General features: G+C 40.7%; 2 protein-coding genes across 2 annotated transcripts in view; one reads left to right on the plus strand and one right to left on the minus strand.

The window, feature by feature from the left end:
* The first annotated feature begins 527 nt into the window (after positions 1-527).
* Positions 528-22,385, plus strand: GINM1 (glycosylated integral membrane protein 1). The gene is made up of 8 exons (XM_061624096.1): positions 528-697; positions 5,641-5,700; positions 6,520-6,616; positions 9,441-9,592; positions 18,281-18,437; positions 18,959-19,089; positions 20,115-20,278; positions 21,452-22,385. The coding sequence occupies exons 1-8, from the start codon at positions 578-580 to the stop codon at positions 21,552-21,554; spliced, it is 984 nt and encodes a 327-aa protein (XP_061480080.1). The 5' UTR covers positions 528-577; the 3' UTR covers positions 21,555-22,385.
* KATNA1 (katanin catalytic subunit A1) overlaps positions 18,828-23,857 on the minus strand; it is a 39,817-nt gene continuing 34,787 nt past the window's right edge. The window contains exon 12 of the mRNA XM_061624095.1: positions 18,828-19,517. Within this exon, the coding sequence (XP_061480079.1) occupies positions 19,514-19,517 (4 nt within the window). The 3' untranslated portion in view covers positions 18,828-19,513. The remainder of the gene's footprint in view (positions 19,518-23,857) is intronic.

Consider the following 23,857-nt stretch of genomic DNA (forward strand, 5'->3'; position numbering starts at 1 on the left):
AACTGTTAATGCACCCAAAATAGAAATAGAACATAACCTCCAATTTGAAACACAAAATGATGGCTGTCTTCACCATCATATGACTTTGACCAATAAAAAGGCTTTGAAATTAATAAAAATAAATTTGACACACGTATCTATCAAAATACATAAAGGAAGTAAGTTAGGTTAGGATCTGGTGAGCAACAGTATCAAGGGATACACTTTGGGGGGTCCTCACTGGTCACATCAGTACAGTCCCACTGAATAAAGTGGGGCTTTTTGCTGTCTGAAGCGGCTGGTATATTCTCATATCTGCTACTTGAGAAAAGGTCCAATTGAGAAAGGTTTTTCTGTCTCCCACAAATCTCCGCTGGTCTGCTTAGCTCCAACTTAAGCTTTTGCCAAGAGAACCCACTTTTACACGGCCTTCCTCTGCCATAGACCCCAGGAACCCTTCGCAGCACATCTTATCCTGCATCCTTCCGGGTTGTTGTTGTTTTCCCCGCCCCCGGACTCCTCCCAGCTTCTGCTCCGCCTGCCCCGCCTCCTCTTGCTTTGTTGATGTTTCACTTTGTTTTAATTCCCGGCTCCCAAGATGGAGGCGGCGCTGGGGCCACGCGAGTTCCTTTGCCTGATCCCGGGATTCCTTCTCCTGATGCCCTCCTGTCTGGCCGGCCCGGGGCCTACAGCCGATTTCTCCCAGCTCGTTAGCCAGGTAGGGAGAGGGAAGGTCTCCTGGCTGCCTTCTTTTTTCTTTTGACGGCACTGTGGCGGAGAATACATGGAGCCTTCCCCCCCCCTCGGGAGTGGGGAAGAAGGAAGAACGAACGGGGATCTCTCATTAGAAGAGTCGGATTTTAAAAAAAACAAAGCAAGGAATGAAATGGGGTGCATGTGAGATGACACCGAATTTGGCGTGGTCATCTGACCCATGATTGTTTATAAGGCATATATTTGCTACTGTAGATATACATGGCATTGCATTGTTTGTGTCCTCTCTGAGGTGCGCAAGGTATGTGTCTAAGATTGAGTGTTACGTGTGGGAGCTGTGTATGTACATTCCAGCACGGTGCTATAGTGCCCATCTGTATGAAAGACTAAGGCTTGTACAGTATGGAAGTGGAGGATTTGTCTCCCCCCCCGCCCCCCCCCCCCGTGAAGGAGCGATTTGTGTATTAACGTAATATGTGGCATTAGGCCTTGTGTGGCTTGGCTATTTGCATGAATTGCACAGTTGTGTGCCTGCAATGTATGCACAGGCATATGCAATTAATATGTGATGAGAATACAGGGTGCCCAGATCCTCTACAGATAACCATCTGTACGGATGGACAGATAACATCCACATTAAAAAAAAATTAATATGATTTGAACTTTGGGACTGTTTTCTATAATACACCTGGTCTCTGTTGAAAGAAGAACATGACAGTCTCAAGTCTACATCTGTCTGAAGTCTTTAATGATAAGCCATAAAACAAAAGCAAACCACTTTCAGGTGGAAAATAAAGTGGAACAGATAGGCAGCTTGTTAATACATCAAATGACTTGTTAATCACATATATTTGTGTTAGTTTGAACTTTAAAGCACAGTGGTTGTTTTGGAGCACCATTATTTTCAAGCACCTAAGATGTGACTTCTTTCAGCCTTTGATAGCCAATTGCTTAGAGAGCTAACAAATAAAATATCTGTCACAAACATCTGAACCAGTAATGATTAGATTTGATTAACTTTGTTCCTGGTTTTGAGTGGAATGAATTAATATGGAAAGATCCACTTTATAGAGAACTAGCAAAATAAATACCCCAAGTGTGCATTTATTAGTCACGCTCATGCTATGTTTTTTATATTTATGAATGAACCATAGTTTCTCATGTATAGACTGTACTAGACAGTGCAAGAACTTTGCTTCTTCAAAGCATTCTTTATCTTAGAAGAGGAAAGGGCAGGAGTCTGGGTGCTCTTCGTTTTGCCCTTCCCATAGCAATGCTCTTCACTGCAGAGATTATGGCTACTTGTAAGAAATAAAACAGTGAAACTTTTGGGATCTCTTTCTCCATGTCTTCAGTCTCCATGTCTCCATGACACAAAGAGCGAAGGAAGAGATAACGTTGAATATAAAACTTCTGTGGGAAATGTACAGAAAGCACTTTTTTCTTAATAACCCTTTAAAAGTATCAGATGCTGCTTGTATAAACATAGGTGTAAAAATATTTTGATCAGTAGTCATGAATTGATATGGGTTTGGCTTGACTGAAAGGAGTCAAGTAATTTTGAGGCTCTTTGGTGACATGCTTTCCTGTATACCTATCTAAGTGATCCAGAGCATCCATGAGATCTACATAGAGTATCTGAGAGGAAGAAGGTCAGAAGTTACTGTTTTCACAAAAAAACTGCTAACTTCCTTTCCTTCCATGGACCTGGAATGATTTTCCTGCCATAATTCTACCCTTCCCCCCCCCAACTAATTCTCTGTTACTGCCTATTGGAGTAACTATATTAGCAGTGAATGGTAAGAAAAGCAAGCTAAGCAAGCATGCCCCAGAGCTTGTATAAAAGTTCCATTCTCTGGGATTGGCTGTTTGCTGTCAACTTCAAGGAGAGTCTCCCAGTCCTGCCACACAGGGACCTCTATGTTTCTGAAAGATTTGTTTGGTGCATACCATTTTGTATGGGCACCAGGCTGTTTAGAGTTGTTATTTCTGTTGCTAGATACAAAACAACAACCATCTTACCCTGAAAACATTAAATATGGCTATTTGGTTCTCATTAAATGTGGCATTTGGTTTTTATCCTGCCTGTATGGAGAACGATTAAGGGTCAGAGTTGTTTGTCTACTCTAAGCCTAGCATTAGCAGCATACAAAAAGTGTTTCCGTTGATCAAGTTCAGGCAACAAACAGCAAAAACAACTTGATGTGTGCAAGGCAGATCAGAAAACATGCAGCATCTCAAAATATGCCTCTTCTAACATGCTGCATGAATGTAGTGTGCAAAAGGAAGCACATAAATACTGCCTAAAATATTTCTGTGCAGCTAATAACTCCTCAAACGCCACTAGACCCTAATCCCCATGGCTCACCTTGCTCTATTTGTCTCTCAGCTTCTTCCTAAATGACCCTTATCAGCAGTTAGTTTACCCTGAGGGTCACTTTGAGAAGTAACTGAGGAATGGAACACTAATCCCTCTACCCACATATTGTAATGAAGACCGCCTGGAAATTCGGTTGTCACTGACGCTATTCTTTCCACATCTTGGCTTGCCTCTTGGCTTGCCATTTTTCGGAATACTGCCAAATAAGAGGGAGAGGGGGTCTCTCATTCCTAATTGGAAAATAGCAAGACTTAAATATCTATTCCCTTTTCACCCTCAAAATATAAACATTATATTTTACATCTTAAAGGTGCCAAATAGGCTTGTTGGGTCACTAGAACCTGCTGGTATCAGTTTACCTTCAGAATACAATTATTCTAGAAATATGTCTTCTTGAAAAATTAGTGGAAAGGCCTATAAAAGAAAAACCTTGAAAGGCAAACAAAGAAATGGTATGTTCAGTAATTTGCTTTTGATGCAACCTTCCTACATGTCCACTATTGCACAATTCCTATATCTTTCCAAATACTTATGCAATACAGACTTTCTTTTGTAGCTTTTCTAAACAGGAATATGCTTCACAATTGTCTCCTCCCTCCCTTCCCCCTCTTGGCCTGTTGATATGAGTTGGCCATTCCTTGCATTCAAGTCACAAAGGAAACATTGTAGAATCTGAAGTGCAGAATTATTACGAAAAGTCAGAGGGAGTTTTGAACTGAAGGGTGATTAAGTGCAACCAAGAAATACGTCCATCTAGTCATGCAGTGTGTATTTGGGAAGGCAAGATAGGATACCCAAGATAGGATACCCAGGGAAACGAGATGAGTAGTCAATGCTACAGAAACAGAGTGTGTAAAAATAATGTAATGTGCAAAATACAATTTTTAAAATTTATACTTGTTATTGAATAAGGTTTTAAAAAATTTATAGCAATGTTCACAATACCAATATAAGCACTCTATCAAATAAATTATAGGGGAGGGTGCTGGGCAGGGGTACAGTTAAAGAAAATATAAACCAGGCTATACATACGAAGCCTTCATCCCATCAGGTGAAGCACATATACAGGCCACTCTGTATGTACATTTAGTAAAATTCAGCTACCTTAGCCTAAAATTTGCACTGGAATCATTACTGAAATGGAGTTTTCTCTCTTTGGTTTAGCAGTGTTTCAGTGCAAACCACTTCCTGTTCCTGGAACAATGTGCATGCCCACTGTGCGAAGTGAGGAAATATAGGACATAAATGCAGTATCAAGCACAGATAACACTTTTTCTTTTTTTCTTTTCTTAATTTATATGCTTTGATTGTGTAAGCTATATGTTAGTACATTGTAATAGACATTTATATTTCTGTGAAGATACTGATTTGTACACTTCAATTGTATTTAAAAAGACAGAAATAATTCAAGAAACACAGTGGACACATTTTGAGCACATTGGTTGACCTTTATATAATTGCCAACTGCCCTCCATATATGGACTTCTCTGAAAAGACTGTATAAGAAAACTCAAAATGAAAAAGAGAACGATTTCTAAACAAGGACAATCAACAAAACATTGTCTTCTTTAGATGCTATAATGTGATCAATGCTCTTTTTTTTTTTGCTTTGTTGTGCATTAGGTATTGTTTTATACTGTACTGATATTTGTATACCAAAAATGAAATGAAATATTTTGGGGGGGGGGAAATGAAAAGAACAGATAACAAGTACATTAAGGTGCTGGGAGGTCTTATGCAAACTTAATTAGGTTTGTCCCTGCTAGGTACAATCCAGATCTCATGTTGCCCCGTGAACTATTTATTTTGTTTGTTTCACTGAAAATATGTCAGCAGTAGTTTGGTTCCATCTCTGGTACCAATTGCAACAGACAGATCCCTTGTAAAGCAAGGAGCAGGGTACCAGTTATACTTTTGATAAGTTAGTTGTTACAGTGTAGCATGTATGTTCTGTTCATGGCACTCTCATGCATAGTGTTATCAACACAGCTTATATGCAATTTGTTACCTTTTAAAAAACATATAAAGGATAACATAAATATAAAACAAGCAGTGATATAGGTAACAATGATATAGGTAATGCACTGCCTACTTAAATAGTTGCTGTATGTAGGATGACTTGGATATGGAATGCAACTGATATGAGAGTTGTCCTAGTAGCTCAGATGGGAACTAAACAGTAGGGCTAAATAGAATATAATATTTATATGTAAATAGCTGCTCAATATCTGGGCACAGATCAGGATAAGCTGCAGAATGTACAAGTAACTTGGCTGCAAATTCATGAGATTATACCTTTTTCTACTAAAGAAACAATCAAACAGGCCAATAGATCTCACAGCTTTTGAAAACTTGGTTATACTTAGTTCTTCGAAACCCAAAGGTCTGGTATCTAGTTTTTATAAAATTATACTCTACTCTTTGAATACACAGGAAGCACAGATAGATAAAGATTAGTATTGGAAAGGGATCTGGAAATGGAAATAGAACCAACTGCTTAGTCAATGCCATATTGAGAAATCTGTTGCATGTCCTTTTTTCATGCTTCTTTCCTCACCCTCTTGCAGGAAAGTATCAAGATTAAAGTCACTATGTTGGAAAACAATGGGGATGTTCAGGAAGGACAGGTATGTCAGACTTCCTGTACCTGCTTTAGCGCATCGTTTTGTCGCTTAAGTGTGATCAATCAGTAGAAATTGAGCATGCTTATATTCTTATTAACCAGTGCCAGATCCAGAATACCAGGTTTTGTTGATGGCATCAAATGATGGCACCATGTGACTTCTTGTTCTGCTCCCCCCAAAAAGAGGGGCAATCAATGGAAATTAACTATGCTAGCTCCAGGGCTGGTGTAGTTTAATGCTGGTTTTTTTAGGTGTATCCAGAGAATTTGGAAAGGGGGGCTTAAGATCCTGTGGCTCCTCAGACTGGCCCCCTCCATTTTGGCCCCTACCACTGGCAGATGATCTACGCTTGCAGAGCTTTCTAGAGGTGTACTGGGTGGCTTCTGGCAACGAGAGTGTCATCTTGTCAGAACTTGGGCTGCATCCAAGGCCCCCTTAGTCCACGGAAGGTCAGCTCTAGGATTGCAGTCTTTCGGTGGTATTCAGTGCACTTGTTCTATTAGTGCAAAGATGTATACTTGTGCAGTGGAACTTTCCTTCCTCCCCTCCTCCTGTGTGCGTCCCACACCCTCCCCAAATCTGTTCCGAACAGTTGGGGGAATCCCCTAAACAGATTTAGGGGGTGCAAGTGGGAGGAAAGTTCTGTTGCTCAAGTGTAAAACCTTGTGCTAACAGAACAAGTAACAATGCAACATTATATACAAGCCTTAATTTCTCAAATTTATGTCTGAATTCTGATAATTGTTAAGATGATTGGATTAAACAAAATATTATGCTTAATCTTGTATCATAAAATGTGTATGATTCTGTTATTTTCTTTAGGTTGTTCTTAATATCACCTATGTGAACAGTCAGGTGTATGTAAATGACTTTCCGCTGAAGAGTGGAGTTGCCCGGATAAAGTGTCAGACTTTAATTTGTGAGTATTGCTTAATTGCTCTGTGTGCTTCTATGCAGTTCACAACTCATGAGCAGTGGTATAATAAATAAGTAGCATTGTACTCTCTATACAACTGTACTGTTAAAAAAACCTCCATTGTTAATGTTTATTTAAAACTGATGGAAGACAAAATTGAACGTTCTCTGTTTCTTATTCGCAGTACTCACATATTCTGTCCATAAAAATGCTGTGTTCAAACCCTCACTTCTAGAAGCTTGAAGCAAAGTTCCTGTTGTTAATTTATTTTCTGAAGGCAAATAATTTGTGCTGTAGACTAGGCAGTATAAATGCAAGGATGTGACTCCACCCTGATAAGTCCTGTCTGTCTCCTCTTTTGAGCTGGCACATATCCAGATTGAGTTGGTGTAGGAGAAATAATAATACAGCATTGTGATGCTCTTTCAGATAATCATTACAAAACTCTTTTTTCCCCATGGACTTTCTTAGTTTAAACTCTCCCCATGCTGGAACTAGAGGCTTTATTGAAAAAACTGAAAGCATTTCCCAGTAAATTTAACAATGTATTTCATACAAAGGAGGAGGTAGTAACTGGCTTTTTTGCTCTCAACTGCTTTATCTTGGACAGAAAATTTCTAATTTGGGTATACAGGCAACATTTTATATAATGAATGAAGTCAGAGCAATTACGTGCCTTGAAGAACGCTTTATGCGTGGAGTAGTCTCTTGATGCACTGGTTATATAGCTTGTCTCAAGGTTAGCTTCTGAGATCATCTACCTTTTATTACCAGCTCTTGCACTAAGGGCATGCTAATGTGTTTTTAAAGTTGGCTTTTGCAAGCCTAAAACATTATGCATTAATAACTAAACATGGTTCCCTTTAAGGAGACCAGGCAGTAGCTCATCGTGGTTTTGATGTACGAGAAGTGCTTTGATATAGATCTTGCAAAGGCTTCCTTTTGAACTCAGCAGGACATATGTCTGAATATACATGTTTAGAAATGAGCTTTCAATATTTTTTACCCAGGTGCAACCAACTCTCAAACCATTACAAGACAAATTTATATTGTTTTCAAATATAATCTAATTGCTTTTGGCTCTAGATGTTTTACCTTTGGGTTTCTGTTAAATTTTCCTGGCAAAAATATAAAATGGTTCTGAGGTCATGTAACAGAGTACATGATAATTATTCTCTACATGCATTCAGACATGTCTTACTTGATGAGTGGGGTTGGGTGGAGGGAAGGTCAGGGTAGAAGAGGGTCTCACTTGACCCCAATCCTTGCAAGAAAAAAAAAAGTGGCATTTGGAACAATCCATTCCTTTGCCTAAAACTCCAAAAACTGATGGGGGTTGTGTGTTGTGGATGTATGGTGCCCTCATATTGCCAGCAAGGATGTCTGCAGGAGCAGGGAACATGCAGACAGTGAATGAAAGCAAGGGTCCGGTCACATGCTTCCTTTCAGTCTTGGGCCTAAAATGTAGAGGGATTGACCTTGGTAGACATATGTTCTGTACTCATGTCTGCACCCAATTCCCACCCCCACCATGAATTTTCAAAAGTCATAGCTTCTGTTTATTAACAATTGTCATGTAGGGTAGCCAATGTAGGCCATTAACTAGGAGGCAGAAACAAGTAATCTTGTTACTTGGTCACTGAGTGCACAGTGTGTTAATTTACATCACAGTTTCAATTTTGTCAACCGCACAATGAGGGCACAGTGTTTACCACAAACACCCATGCACTTGTGGAGAAGATTCCTTAAACAAAATGGTGGATTCTTGTAATATTGACCATACTGCTGCAAATGTGTTTTGTCTGCTGTAAGTTGGGCCACACATACATATGATGCTTAAAAAAAATCTGCATCAACTTGGAAAATTCTGTCCCCAGAAAAATTGTCCAACATATATATGTATATGCAAGTTGAGCCAAATGCTTATTTTTCATAAGTGATTCTGCAGCTTCTGTGCACGACAAGGGCCAATGAGCTATTTGGAGCATTGTCCACTAGAAGTCCTGCTTATTTCTTCCATTTGTGACCATAACTCAACAGGCTCTGCCCATCAGCTTTCAAGCCCTTGAGGCTAGACCTTTTTTTATTAAACCTGTGAGTTTCAGGGTGTTAATTCTGCACATAGTTGTAACTACAAGAAAAATAATTTAATGTAGTAATTATTGTTCTGTTACTGAAATGTAAGTTCCCATAGCAGGAGAAGGGCAGAGGTAAGGAACTGGCTACTGTCCAGTCTGATAACAGAAAAAGGGAAGCCAGTGGGATATAGATACCCAAGAAGTATATATAAACCCAAATGCATAAGTTTTTTTGCGGGGAGACGGCATGACTTATCCTACACCAGTCTTTCCCAACTTGGTACACTGCAGATGCTTTAAACTACAATTCCCATCAGTCTCAACCAGCTTGGCCATTGCCTTCTCTTCTCTGCAGATTCAGAATCTCCTGCGTCTTCTGTGTTGACTGCCAGGAATGTCACCCTGGTTCTGTTCATGGCAGCTTCATAGTGAGAATGCAATGCTGAACTCAGTTCTTGTGACCCCTGTGGGACAAAGAGGCTGCTTGCAGTTCCACCTGATCTTTAGAAAAACCAATACATGAATGGGGAAAAAAAGTATTCTTGTTTGCATTCAGGAAAACCTCTGTACCCTCTTGGCCAATGGACTACTTCTCTGGAAAGCAACCTTGAACCTTGTAATTTTGTTCCCATGCAGTGAGGAGCCAGATCCAATCTGCAATGCATCAGTTACTCTTTTACATGTCACTTGGTTTTAGAGATTATGTCTCCCTGTATGGCCACTATATGATGCACGTTTTTTGTTGATAGTGGAGAATAGGAACTCAGACACCCTACAGGATGAGAAGCGATTCGGAATTGTCAGTGTTCGCATTATGGTCCATGAGTGGCCAATGGCATCTAGCTCCAACTTACATTTGATTGTTGTTCAGGAGGAAGTGACAGAAATTGATGGAAAGCAGGTAAGTCATACTTACTTTAATGATTGTATTTGTTGGCCAAGTTGTAAATTTATAGGTATACATTTTTGTTCCATTGTGAATGGGCAGTTTAATTTTACGGGATTCCTTGTGCCACCAAAGCAGTCACCGTGGGCCGCAAGTGCATTCTTTCTTTCTTTCATTTGCTGCTTCATATTTCAACAGAAATCTCGTAAATGGTTTACATATCCTAACAAGAAGAAAATCAATATAAAAATACTATATAAATTCCACATTCAAAATTAAACAATATTAATAATAGCAATAATTGTTATTCCACATCTTAAGTAACATAAACAACAATAAACATCTCCAAAAATGTACTTAAGTAAAACAACTAAAAACCATAAAAACAAATAATCGAAACATCAAAATACAGCACAGCAATGGAAATATATTGACATAAATATTACAAACTAGGAGGTACCTCCCTGCGCATGCCACTTGCAACCCCTCATTTTTCCTCCTGCTCACTTTCATCTCAGCTCCCCCAAAACTGCACTAGCCCTCCAAAAATCATTTCAACCCCATCTTCTCTCCCTACTTTTTTCCTTAACCGCCTCAAAGCATCTCAGCCCCATCTTTTATTTATTTTATTTATTTATATATTTTCAAAATTTGTATCCTGCTTTTTCACCATGTAGGTCTCAAAGCAGCTTACAATAATAAAAAATAGATCACTCAACTTTTAAAACATAAATTAAACCTCAAAAATTTAAAATCTCAAAAAACAAAAACAAAAAAACAATTTCAAACATCAGAGAAGCATTTGTGATACAAACTCCTTATCTACTCCACCTGCTCACTTCTTACCCTAAGAAAATACTCAAATGCTCAACTGGCCAATAATCATGCAGGTCTGAAAAGTAGGTCTGCTGAATAAAAACAATCAAACAGCAGAAGAAAAAAGCACTAACATCCCTTGTTTTACTTTTTTTGTTTAAAAAAAGATGGACAAGGCTTAGTTGCGTAACGTTTCAATAATTCTCACAGGCACTTCCTTAGAAGAGGCATGCAAACCAATCATCATGGATTATGGGTTGGATCTAGACTGGCAGAGCAATCTAAACCCACTTCGTACATGGCTGGAGAGGATTCGGATTGGGTGGACGTGTCTCTCTTCCTAGCCCTGATGGTCTTGGGGGCTTGCCTGCAATGTAACTCTAGCATCAGTGAAGTCCCCCTTCTGTCCACTCAATGTGCTGAAAGTCTCTGAACAGGTTTTCTAGAGGAAGGGAGAGGGCAAGGCTAAGCCAGCCTGGGATCCCTTGGATCCTGAGCCAGCCCTGCTGCTGTCACATGATCTGCCTGTCCCCTCCCCCACCTTCTGTTCTGGCTATCATGTGCGGCAGGGCTGTGGATGTGATGGTGGCCCCACTGCTCTGTAAAGTCTTACCGGGCTTGGGGGGGGGAGTTAGAATTGCTCCCTAAGTTTGTTGAACTTAGATTCTGTTGGAATCAGTGGGACAAGTTAGTCATTAATTTTGTCTTGGTCCAACCCTGTGTATACATACAACGGATGTACTTTATGACATTTAGTCTTCATACAGAGTTTTTTTTTTCTTTTTTGTTTGTAGATTTGCCAAAGCTTATTTTAGAAGCCACTCACATGTGAATCTCTTTTTAGCTAAGATTTGGATCTAGGATTAACAACTGGGCCTTCTTGCTATAGGGTACACTTCTCTTCATGAAATTGAGTACAGTTATTCACTTTGAATATTCTGATGGTGTCAGTTTGTGTTTAGAGGCAATACAGACATTGTACCTCCCTCAGGATAGTACAGTATCACTGTGTGCTTAAGTTAGTTTGTTGAAGGAATTCTGTATTCTGGAAGTAGCCAATCCACATGTAGAAACCTGTTGCTGGATTGAATCATCCATCTGTTAATACAACATTAGTAGTATCAACTTTCTGATGCATGCTCTTAAGACACAAATACTTCTTATAAATTATACAGTTTATACTTGGAATTCAGATTATTTTTATATGGATTATGACTAATTTTTCATAGAAAGGACTATATAATTTCAGGCGTTCTTCAGAACAGAAGCGTTCAGTGTGGGACATGTAACATATGCTAATACCGAGTGTTAACAGAATTTCTAGTACATATCTCTTTTCAACTGTAGTCTGATCTTTTTGTGAAATCCTGTACTGTAGAAAGTAATCTTCTAATGAAGAAACTCTCGAAAGAGCATTTCTCTCTCTCCTTGTGGCCACAGACATTGACTAACATTTATAGACAGCTGAGCCTGATCAATGAGATCATCCAGACAGGTGCGGTTAGTTGTCCCCCGAATTAAAGAGGACCAACTGGCCTCAATGAGAAGTCAGGCATTTAGGGTTACCGGTTCCATGCTGTGGAAAATGTTTCAGGCAGGGATTCAGCAGGCATCCTCCTTTTTGACTTTCAGGCATCTCTTGAAGACTTTTCTGTGCTGACAGGCCTATGCAATAGTTTGAAATTTTCTTGAATAGCCAAACATTTTAATGATTGTTCTGTACTGCTCTGAATGGTTCTTTATGTTTTTGTATTGCTGTATGTCGCACTGATGTTTTTGAGAGGATGATGTATAAATGCTTTTATAAACAAACAAACAAAAATAAATAAGGCCTGCTTTGGAAGAAAATAGAATGTTAGTTCTATAGAAGTGACACAATTTGTTGTCCTGCCAAATGGTTTTGATAGTATGGTGTTTTGTTTAGAATATTATGTGTTTCTAAATTTTGGCATGAGAGAACTTGCCACACCCAGTTGTGTATTGTGTACCATGGTGTACAGTATTGTAGTGTTTACAGTAATTCTGGGTTGTGTTATTTTTAGACCTCCCATTGTTTTATGCATTATACTCAGAAATTTGAAGTGGGCTAAGTGTGATAAATACTACTCGGAAAGCGGTCATTGCATTGCTTAAGCTCCATAGTTAAGTACCCAAGTCTCTCTTATGTCAAACAGAGTGTCGGTGTTGATATGTAATTCTTGATCATGTCATGATTCCACCTTTGGCACCTGGAAGCCTGTCAGAGTGTCAAATGGTTAACTTTTGTCAACAAAGACATACTGCTTCATTGACAGATTGTAGTTAAGGTTTAGCTTGCAACATTCAGATTGGATGGGTTTTTTCAGTTTCACAACTAATCATGTCAATGTTGGGATCAGGTGGTGTGATCTGAGTGACTAGTGCCAACAGGATAGGAAAGACAATAAATCCGTCCTATAAGTAGTACATGAGGGTGCTCAAATATTGGCTCCATGAATTATTCAGCGAGCATTCATAGCGTCCCATCTCCTCCCAAAGAAATAATAGCCTGGTGATTTGTTTGGGAAGTTAATCATTTTCTAAATTTCAGCATGAGAGAACTTGCCACATCCAGTTGTGTACTGTGTATCATGGTGAACTGTTGTATAGCAAGTCTGTGTTGTGTTATTTTTAGCACTCTTTGTTTTATGCACTATACGCCATCCACTTCACATTTTTAAGTGTGATAAATGCCTCTAGGAAGCAGCCATTAGTTTGTTTAAACTCCTTTTTCAGTTGAAGAGTAGGGTAAAAATATTTGAAATATGTATACCTGTTGCTCTCTTGTGTGACTATGATTCTTTCTGTTCTCTTGAAAGGGAAAACCATTCAGGATATTAAGCACAATTACTGAAGCTGAAATAACAACAGCTACTGTGTAAGCAAGTTCCACCACTGGTTCAGAGACATTTATTTCCAATTAAGTATGCTTAGTAGAATTTACACATCATTTATTAAAGATTTCTCATTAAAGTCTATGGTGTTACTATTCCAGGCAACATGACTCGGAAAACACTTGTCTAATCTTAATCCTACTGGTTTTTGTAAATTGTACCACACTGTTGCAAGCCACAAATCTCATAAAGACTCAACATCCGAATGCCAGTTGAAATTCTGCGTTGAGTTCAAAATGAAGCCCTTGTCACACTGTGGAACAGCGAGGCGCATCGGGCTCTTGACACGGTTACCCCCGAGTGCAGTCTCCGGCATTGTGGAGCCCGGTTTGCACCTTGGTACACCAGTGAGCTAAGGGCAATGAAACAGGCTGGACGACGGTTAGAGCGCAAGTGGCGAAAGACGTGCTGTGAGGCTGATTGGGCACGAGTAAAACATCATAACGGTGCCTACTGTGTGGTGGTGAGGGTGGCAAAGAAGGCCCACTTCACTGCCTCTATCGCATCCTCAAGTAGCCATCCAGTGGAGCTTTCCTGTTTCATCAGGGGTCTGTTGACATCAGCCCCAGGAAATGGAATTTTAGACCCTTCAGAGGACCACTGTGAATTGTTTGCAAGGCACTTGGAGGGTAAAGTTGCTCGCCTCTGTAGCAGTCTTGATGCCCCATCCACATCTACTGTAGTCCCCAATGAGGTGTCCAGTGCAACGTCTGCTGCAACATCTTGGGAATGGTTTCAGTTGATGCGGCCTGATGACGTGGACAAGGTGGTTGTGATGATGCAGCCAGCAACGTGTCCTCTTGACCCTTGCCCTTCTTGACTTATTAAAGCTTGCTGAGGGGGTTTGACCGAGTGGATCCAGGGTGCGGTCAACGGATCATTGCGGGACAGAGTGGTTCCAGCTGCCTTGAAAGAGGTGGTGATCCGACCACTCCTGAAAAAGCCCACCTTGGACCCATTGATTTGTGACAACTACCGACCGGTTGCAAATTCCCCCTTTTTAGGGAAGGTGATTGAGAGGGTTGTGGCACAGCAGTTGCAGGTACTCTTGGATGAAACAGATTATCTTGACCCATTCCAGTCTGGGTTCAGGCCTGGTTATGGGACTGAATCAGCCTTGGTCGCCCTGATGGATGACCTTTATCGGGAGAAGGACAGGGGGCGTGCAACCCTGTTATTCTTACTCGATCTCTCAGTGGCTTTTGATACCATTGACCATGGTATCCTTCTGGGCCGACTTGGTGAGATGGGTATTGGAGGCACTGTTTTACAGTGGTTCCGATCCTATCTCCAGGGTCGCTGTCAGAGAATAGCATTGGGTGACTGTCTTTTGGCCCCCTGGCAGTTGTGCTGTGAGGTGCCGCAGGGTACCATCTTGTCCCCCATGCTGTTTAACATCTATATGAAGCCCTTGGGAGCGGTCATCAGGAGATTTGGGGTGAGGTGTCAGCAGTATGCTGACAATACCCAGCTCTATTTCTCCGTAACATCTGAATCGGGAGAGGCCATGCAAGCCCTTGACCACTGCCTGGACTCAGTGGTGGGCTGGATGAAGGCCAATAAACGTGAGTCTGAATCCTAGCAAGATGGAGGCACTGTGGGTTGGTGGTTCCCGAGTTTGGATAATTGGTCAGTTGCCTGCTTTGGATGGGGTTGTACTCCCTCTGAAAGAGCAGGTCCATAGTCTGGGGGTGCTGCTGGATCCATCTTTGTTGCTAGAGGCCCAGGTGACCTCAGTGGCTAGGAGTGCCTTTTACCAGCTTCTGGACTGGGATAGCCTGACCACTGTTGTCCTCGCACTGGTAACCTCCAGGTTGGATTACTGTAATGCGCTCTATGTGGGGCTGCCCTTGAGGTTGGTCCGGAAATTGCAGCTGGTGCAAAACGCGGCAGCGAGACTGCTCACTTGGGCAGGGTATCACCAACATGTCATCCCGCTGATGAAAGCATTGCACTGGCTGCCCATTTGCTCCCGTGCCAAGTTCAAGGTTCTAGTTTTGGTGTACAAAGCCCTATATAGCTTGGGACCAGGATACCTGAAACACCGTGTTACCTCTTATATACCCAGTCGATCACTCCGCTCTGCAGGTGAGGGCCTCATGCAGATACCATCTTATCAGGAGGTCCGTTCCACACAACATAGGAAATGGACCTTTAGTGTGGCGGCACCTACCCTGTGGAATTCTCTCCCTTTAAATATTAGACAGGTGTCATCTCTGTTATCTTTTTGGCGCCTTTTGAAGACTTTCCTCTTTCAACAAGCCTTTTAAGTTGAGACCTATCCCAGGCTGCGTCTGTGTTGGAATTGCTCTTTAATATGTTTTTTAAAAACAATGTTTTTAACCCTTTTTAAAAGATGTTTTAAAAGCTTTTTTAAAAAAAGTTTTAAAAGTTGTTTTGTTTTGTTTATTGTAGGGTCTGTTTTTATGATGTTTTTATGTGTTTTTAGCGCTTCTGTTTGCCACCCTGGGCTCCTACTGGGAGGAAGGGTGGGATATAAATCAAATAATAAATAAATAAATATTTGAATAAAAAGTCTACATTCTCCTTTATAGTGATGGAAGTCTGTGTCGGCTCTGGCAACCCAGGAAAAATATCTTGAGGCTGTAGTAAAAAGCTCACTTGGGGTGGGTAGGAAGATCAACTCAGCATGTGGTGGCAGCTAAAAGGGCAAATTCATTGTTATAAGTCATCAGGAAAGGGAACTTGTTGGTGCTTAGCCAATTTAGCAAGCTATGTTGACTTAGCCATAGATATATTCAGGAGATTACGGGTTTAAATCCACGCAGAAACAATACATGTTAGGGAAAGGGCTGTAGCTTAGTGGGTAAAGCACATGAATTGCATGCAGAAAGGCTCAGGCTCAATCCCTGGTATCTCCAGACAGGACTGAGAAACACTCCTGTCAGAAACTGTGGAGGGTGGCCTCCAGGCAATAGAGATATGGGTAGCCAATGCAGTGCCCTCCAGATGTTGTGGACTACAACTCCCCTGACCATTGGCCATGTTGGCTGGTGCTGATGAGAGCTGGAGTCCAACAACATCTGGAGGGCACCATGTTAGATACCCCTGGTGTAAACAATACTGAACTAGATGGACAAATAGTCTTGACGTTATAAGGCAGCTTCTTAAAGAAAATAAAACTGCAGGTGAAGTGCTATTATTTAAGTCTGTGGTGTAGTCCTTCCTGATCTGGGTGCACTGGTGGTGTAGAGTGGGGGTGGGGAATCTTTTTGGGCTGGTGGGCCAGATCTTTATCTCACCCCTGCAGGCAAATGTTGACAGGTGGTGGGACTACCTACCTGTCAGTCATCTGATGTCATGATGATGCCAGGTGACTAGTGGGGTGGTGGGAGGGATCTGCCGCAAGGAACTTGCACTTTCGCCACCCAGTTTGAGGAAAATGGCTTTGCAGGCCAACTTGGCAACCCCTGGTGGGCCAAGATGTGGCCCTGGATGGGAGGATCTCCACCCCTGTGGCAGAGATTATCTTGTTTGGATTAGAATGAGGCAGCTACCAGTTCTGCACTGGCTACCAGTTGTGTACCGAGCCCAATTCAAGGTGTTGGTGTTAACCTTTAAAGCCCTATACGGTGTCGGTCCAGTTTATCTAAAGGAGCGCCTCCAGCATCACCAAATATGCCGCCTGATGAGATCTGCCTCACAAGACCTTCTCTCGGTCCCACCAGTTAAGACAGCTAGGCTGGTGCGGACCAGAGAGAGGGCATTCTCAATTGTGGCCCCCGCCCTCTGGAATTCTCTGCCATACGACCTTCGCCATGCCCCCTCCCTGGTAGGTTTCCGCCAAGGATTGAAAACTTGGTTGTTTCAGCATACAGGTCTCCTAGATAGTTTTAGTTTACAGTGTATAGATGTAGGTTGGTGGATTATAATTGTATTATATGTTAAAACTGTATTATATGTTGTATTTTTAATTATGTACGCCGCCTAGAGTGGCCGTTCATTCGGCCAGATAGGCGGCCTAAAAATAAAATATTATTATTATTATTATTATCCATTCCATCATAAGTTTTTGCTCAGCAGGCAGTATTTTCCAGGTGTTGATATGTCCGTGTTCAGTCATGTCCAAGTACAGGGTCATTGTTTAAAACGGAGGAACAAGGAGCAGACTATTCACCCCCTCCCATTCTGTCTAACAGAGTCAGTCCCTTTCTTCCTCATCTTGTCCATGCCTAACAGATGCTGTTCCATAGCTATTTCTACTAGCCAGATACCAGTGCACAAAACATAGCTCAGTATATAGAGAGACTTTAGACTACCTTTTGTGTCCCCTCATCCTGGCCATAGCCTCTGAGTGCATCTCTGAGTATAGGTTATTTTGTCTCTCCATGCACTAGGAACTATGCAAATGCGTGAATTAGCAGAACACGGTTGGGATTCTCTCTTTTGATTACTTTATAAACAAATCCCATTTCTATTGCATATGACTCTGCTACTCTTTCATATTTCCCTACGCTATTCCCCGTAACAGAGATAAAACACCTCTAACACATTTATCATGTAGGGCGTAGGTCCCTTTCCCTGGTCATGTTTTAATGAAAGATTGGGAGTGGGATCCTTTTTAGTTCCATCCTTCACTTTAATATCATCCTTTAGTGAGACTAAAAAAGGGTTACAGCGAATTGAATTTTTATTAGTTCAGTGGTAGAACATATGCTGTGCATGTAGAAAGTCGCAGGTTCAGTCCCCAGGATCTCTCGTTTGGCCTGGGAATGTTCTGTCTGAAATCCTGAAGAACTGCTGCCAGTCAGTTTTCACAGTACAGAGCTAGATGGATTGTTGGTCTGGCTCAGTATAAGACAGCTTCCTACATTCCTAAATCAGGAACTTTTTATTTTGAACTTCTGTATGCCTTTTCATACACCTGCCTTTTTATTGTTACCATTTCAAAAAAGCATCTACCACTCTGTTTTCAATAAGACTGTTAATAAGTAGTTATACTTCTCTTTTGCAGGTTCATCAAGACGAAGTGACTGAAATAGACATCTTGGTAAAGGACTCAAGAGTCCTTAGGCACTCAAATTACACTGTTCCTTTGAAGGAAAGCATGCTGTATTCCATCCCCAGAGACAACGATATCTTATTCACACTTCCGAACATTGCAGGAAAAGGTACCCAATCAGGTTTAAGCTCTGACATACTGGCTTTTATTCTCCATATTAAAAGAGTGCTGAAATAATTCAAGTTTTTTTTGCCATTTATGTTTTCCCATATCTTTCAGAACCCATACTCCGAAAGGGAGAGCATTCAATTAATTTTAAGTTGATTGATTTTAAAATGGCTGTAGGCTGCTTTTCTAATATTCAAAGTGGAGTACACCATTTAGGAACAACTCAGTGAGATCAAAGCAGCAGGTTATGATAAAACAATCACAAAACTAGTGAATCAACCAAATGCCAGCTTAAAAACCTTTCTGCCGTTAGGAAAACAGCCAGAGATTGACTCCTCATTTTTAAAGGCAGGTCAGATTAGCTGGCTTTTCTTTATTATATTTTATTGTGAAACAAAACACCCATATATTTGGACATCCTCAAAATGTAATATTTATTATTTTCCCTGGCCTGAGCTACAGAGGTGAAATTAAAAAAACCCTACCTGTCAAGCTAATCTCTTATTCTTTTTGCTTAAATAGATATTGAAAGTCCACTACAAACAACCAGTCACTACCTTCTCAGACAAGTAGAAACTACAGTGGATGAAGAAACAATGCCTGGCAAGTTGCCAGAGACTCCTCTCAGAACAGAGCCTCCATCCTCTTATAAGGTCCATTTCCTGTCACCTTCACTTCATTATTAGTAAAGTGGAGACACCCTCATGAGACATCCCAGGAGCCTAAATTATGTGGGGGACGACAGAGTATTATTGGAGCAGAGGAAACTGCCTCACACCTTATACCCTACCCTTGTAGAAAAATATTACGCAGTTGTGTTCAGGCATAGGCCCTTAGCTTTCTGGAGCTGAGAATTCAGAATGGCAGTGGTCAGCATTGTGTGTTCACAACTCCTTTCCTTCATGGATGTGAGAGCATAGAGGCCCCTGTTGCACCTTCAGCTGAACACTCAGAGGTTGGGGGCGTGGCTTATGGTCATGGTTTTCCTCCTGCTCTACAAGTTCATTGAACGCATGGGGGCAGGAGACAAATGAATGTGGCTCCTTAAGGATGACATTCTGAATGTTTCTTGCCCTGTTAACTGAAAACAAAGAATAGAAAGTTGATTTAAGCATGAAAAAGAAATGTAAACCCAAACCAATAGTCAAAGATATAACCAAAATCATGTGCAAAAGAGACATACCATGAGACAAAGCATATAGGTATTTGTATGCTAAACCTAGAAGTGTCAAAGTCAAGATAGGTGAATTAGAATGTCTGGTATTAAATATAGTTAAAATATCAGAAACCTGATGGAATACTGATAATCAATTATTCCCTTTATGTCTTGCCTGTATGCAGAGACATTTAAGCTGGCCAGTGTTGAAGACAGAGTTCTGGGCTAGATGGACTATTGGTCTGATCCACCAGGGCTATACTTGTTTTCTCAATGGGACTTGAAAGATGCTTAATTTGGAGTAAATCATGCCCACCTTTTACTATGGGTAAATACACAGTTTATTTATAATAATTAAACTGTGGTTGTTGGCTAAAAATCATTTAAAGTGGAGGACTTGGGACTTCAAAGAAAGATCCATGGACTACATACTGAGATTTGAAATGGATACCCTGATCCTTGAAACACAGAAGACAGCATATCAGTGATGGTGTTTAACTGGCAGTTTTGTTACATTTGCAGGTGATGTGTCAGTGGGTGGAAGACTTGAGAAAAGAGCTCTGCAGGTTCTGGCTCCAGTCCTTTCCAGTGTTCTTCAGTTTCATGGAGGTCATTGTGGTTGGAGTAATTGGGGCAGCTCTAATCATAAAAGTCTTAAAAGTGTTTTGCCCCTCATGTGAACCTAGGTAAGTGTCTTTATAAGTAGGAGTGTGTAATTTTTTAAAATCAAAATACAAGGTTTTATTGCAATGTGCTTTAATGTGCTATTCAACAAAATATTTTTCAACAACAGTACATCGTGTGATACATAATACTTTCTGATTTGACACAGATGAGTTCTTCTTCTGAATATTAACCATCTCATTTCCCTGTTAAAATTCTACTATGAGCACAGTCCAAATGCAGGTCTCCCAAAATATAAGGATTAATATTCTTTGACCTTTTTAACTCATTCTTCTGTACTGCGGATGTGGCTGTAATTTCTTATTTGATCTAAACCTTCACTTGCAGAAAAACATATGGGAACTTCTGAATATGTACATAACCACATGGATGTAGTGAGAGGCAGCATCCTTACGTTCCAGGTTGTCTCTTAGAGCAGCAGTATGAGCTAATGGCTACAGGATCCTGTCCAAATAGAAGATCCCTGCTCTTAACTACTTTTACTGTACAACTTGGTTAGATATCTTAGCCTGTTAACATCAAACTGCTTACAGAAGTGGGCTTTTTCCTGATACCCGTTTCAGATTCTGAAACCTACAGCTTGTGAAAAAGCTGCCAGTGAGTCTCCTTCACTGATGCCCCCACCTTCTGCTTCCTCCAGCTCTATTGGGGAAGGGCTGTAGCTCAGTAGTAGAGCATCTGCTTTGCATGCAGAAGGTCCCAATTGCAATCCCTGGTAGCTACAGATAGGGCTGGGAGAGACTCCTGCCTGAAACCCTGGAGAGATGCTGCCTGTCAGTGTTGACAATAATGGACCAGATGGACCAGTGTTCTGACACAGTATAAGGTGTTCCTTTGCTATTGTGTATCTACCATTTGAAAACAATAACAAAGTGAAGAATTTGGGTTGGTAAGAAAAGCACCACCTCCAAGTATACAGGCAAAAAGTTATGTATTTAAAGCCCAACAGATTTTAAACAGTTGTTCTGCCTCATGGCACTGTAAATTTAGACAATATAAACCTATAATAGATTCTTTTTACAATCTTAGCTAATCATAAATCTGTTTAAGGAATGCTGTTTCCTTTGTTTTCAGTTCTGAAGCTGAAACAACACTGTTAAACCAGAAGTGACAACTGCTAACAAAAATCTTGAATTTTGAAATCTAGACTTTAATGACTACCTGTCTCTTTTCAGGGGAGTCCTTCAGCTTGATGTCAATATCATACCTGTGGTTGCGATCAGTTTACTTCCAGATATTCAAGAGAAGACAGATTATATAGAAGGAAAATGTATTTAAACACGTTTACCATAATTGTATGAATTTGTTGATATTTGGTACTTGATTCTCAATTCTTAATATATTGTGTACCATTTCCTATTCAGCCTATGAACTATCAATGTTTTAAAGGACACTTAAGGTTAAGGCCTAAGAGTTCATCTTGTTTCTCTTCATTGCAACCACACTAAAACATTGACAAAAGAAAAAAAAGTAGCAGTTTCCTTACATAAGGACTTGTAAGTTCTAACTTCTATGAAGTAATTTCCCCATCTCCTCATATAGCTGTAGTTATCTTCACTACACTGGTTGCATGAACCTGCCATGCTAATCTAAATAACTGCTACTTTGAAATATCCTGAGAGATTTCAATAAGAAATGTTTCCATGTAAGCATGATTAAGATTGCAACCTTAAGCTCCACAGAGCAATGAAAATATAAGTGATTAGTCCCCAGCAACATGGAACAGCATGGACAGGATTATACACACCCATGACAAAAAGAAAGCTACTTTAGGCCTACTGTCCTTAAGTGTGCCTTATGGGAGAGGTCAAGGAGGAAGAGAACTTTCATACTGCTCTTAAAACAAATGCAGTATTGGTGCAGTGCTTTTTTTGGTGCACAAAAGGCAATCTGACATTACAAGCACTTTATTCAGTCATTTAAGATAAGGCCTCTCCCCACTAAAAGTTCTGTTTTGTAAAACTGTGCTTCTCAAAGTTGCAGTACAGTATAAACGTCTCTTACCCAAGAGGACAAAATGTCTTTAAGATGCTGATTTATTAAGAGCCGTTTTGCATACATATTTGTATGATCATAACTTTACAATAAATCTTTACCTGTTGAGAGAAACTAGAGATCGTGTATCATTCCTGGCTCATGTACCTGTCTCTCAGGTTAGGATAGCAAGGCCCAACTCTTGGAAAACTGGTTTACTTTGCATATATTACAAGGGGCAGTTCATTTCATAGAATTTTTAAGCTGCCCTACAGCATTGCTGCTCTGAAGATGGCTAACAAAACACAACAGATTTCTTTAATCACTCAGAAGGGAGAAAAGCAGTAACATAAAATAAATTCTCAGCAGCAGATTAAAAAAATTAGGTTCAGCTACGCATTAAAAAAATCATAGGGCTATGTCCAACAGTGTTGCTCAGCTGACGGTAAGACTTGTTAGCAGAATGGGAAGTAATTTTCAGCAATTCCCCCTTCTGTCTCACCACCCCTAAATTCCTTTTTGGGGACCTTCCAGAGCAGATTTGGGGGGGGGCAGGGGAAAGGGAGAATGACTGAAAATTGCTTCCCTCCCCATTCTGCAGCTGGAAGCCTTACCTTCAGCCAAGCAACACTAGGCTACAATGGAATGATCAAAAGCTGAAAAATGACATAAATGCCTTTTATAGCAAGAAAGTTAAAAGGCCTGGGAAAATAAAAATGTATTTGCCAGGGGGCAGAAAGACATCAAAGGGTGCCCACTCTCAAAAAGCCCATTTCCTAGTCACTAGCTGCTTCAACTTTGAAGGTGGGAGCACCCAGAGTGAACTCAGCATGTGGGTTGGTTCATATGGCTATCAGGCCTATGACTTTGCCCTGGAAAGAATGCGTTCAAAGGTTTTATATAGAAAGGCACTCCTAAAGTAACTCACTCTCTATTTTCTAGGTAACTGCCACACTAGAACACAAAGCGCTTGTATTTATAATACTGAAACTGCATTGCTAGTTGGTCAAGAAGGTAACCAGAGCAAGCTGTGAGACAAGGCAATCTATTTTCTTACCAATTCTGGTTGCCCTTTATATTGCCTATCATTTTTTCTTGTGAATTCATGATGCCATTCACTTCTTCTAGCGCCATTTAAAAATTGATTTCAACTAAAGTTTATGATAAACTCCAGATTGCTAATGAAAAAAACATCCATTAGTTACAAAATTAAGGCCCTTGTTGAATAAGAGCATACTGAATTGTATCAAGTGTTTCACTCCAGCAGGCATTCTTTGGGCAGAGCTCTGCTCAGGATACTCTGCTGGCGGAAGCGGGGGTGGGGGAGGGAGGCATTTCCCCATTTTCTCTTCTTCCTGCCGCTCCCATGCCACCTTCCATGCTGTTTTGATGCCCCCCCACCATCCAGCGCTGATTTTTAGAGAACATAAAGTTGGCTGCAGGGAGAAATTGATGACAATTGCTTCTCCCACTGTTCCACCATCAGGATTCCTCCACTAATCAAAAGCTGTCTATGGACAGAAGGAATGCCTCCATTTACAGGAGCCAAAGTCTGGATCTAGCTCTCTGCTTTCCACAGTGGCCAACCAGTTGCATCCAGAAAGTCC

The sequence above is a fragment of the Rhineura floridana genome, chromosome 4 (assembly GCF_030035675.1).
Source record: "Rhineura floridana isolate rRhiFlo1 chromosome 4, rRhiFlo1.hap2, whole genome shotgun sequence".
In the NCBI taxonomy this organism is placed as follows: domain Eukaryota; kingdom Metazoa; phylum Chordata; class Lepidosauria; order Squamata; family Rhineuridae; genus Rhineura; species Rhineura floridana.

Excerpts from the sequence above, each read along its gene's own strand:
- GINM1 (XM_061624096.1), top strand. The coding sequence starts at position 578 with ATGGAGGCGGCGCTGGGGCCACGCGAGTTCCTTTGCCTGATCCCGGGA. Across the intron at positions 698-5,640 it reads TCTCCCAGCTCGTTAGCCAG|GAAAGTATCAAGATTAAAGT; the intron begins GTAGGGAGAGGG and ends ACCCTCTTGCAG. Across the intron at positions 19,090-20,114 it reads AGCCTCCATCCTCTTATAAG|GTGATGTGTCAGTGGGTGGA; the intron begins GTCCATTTCCTG and ends TTACATTTGCAG.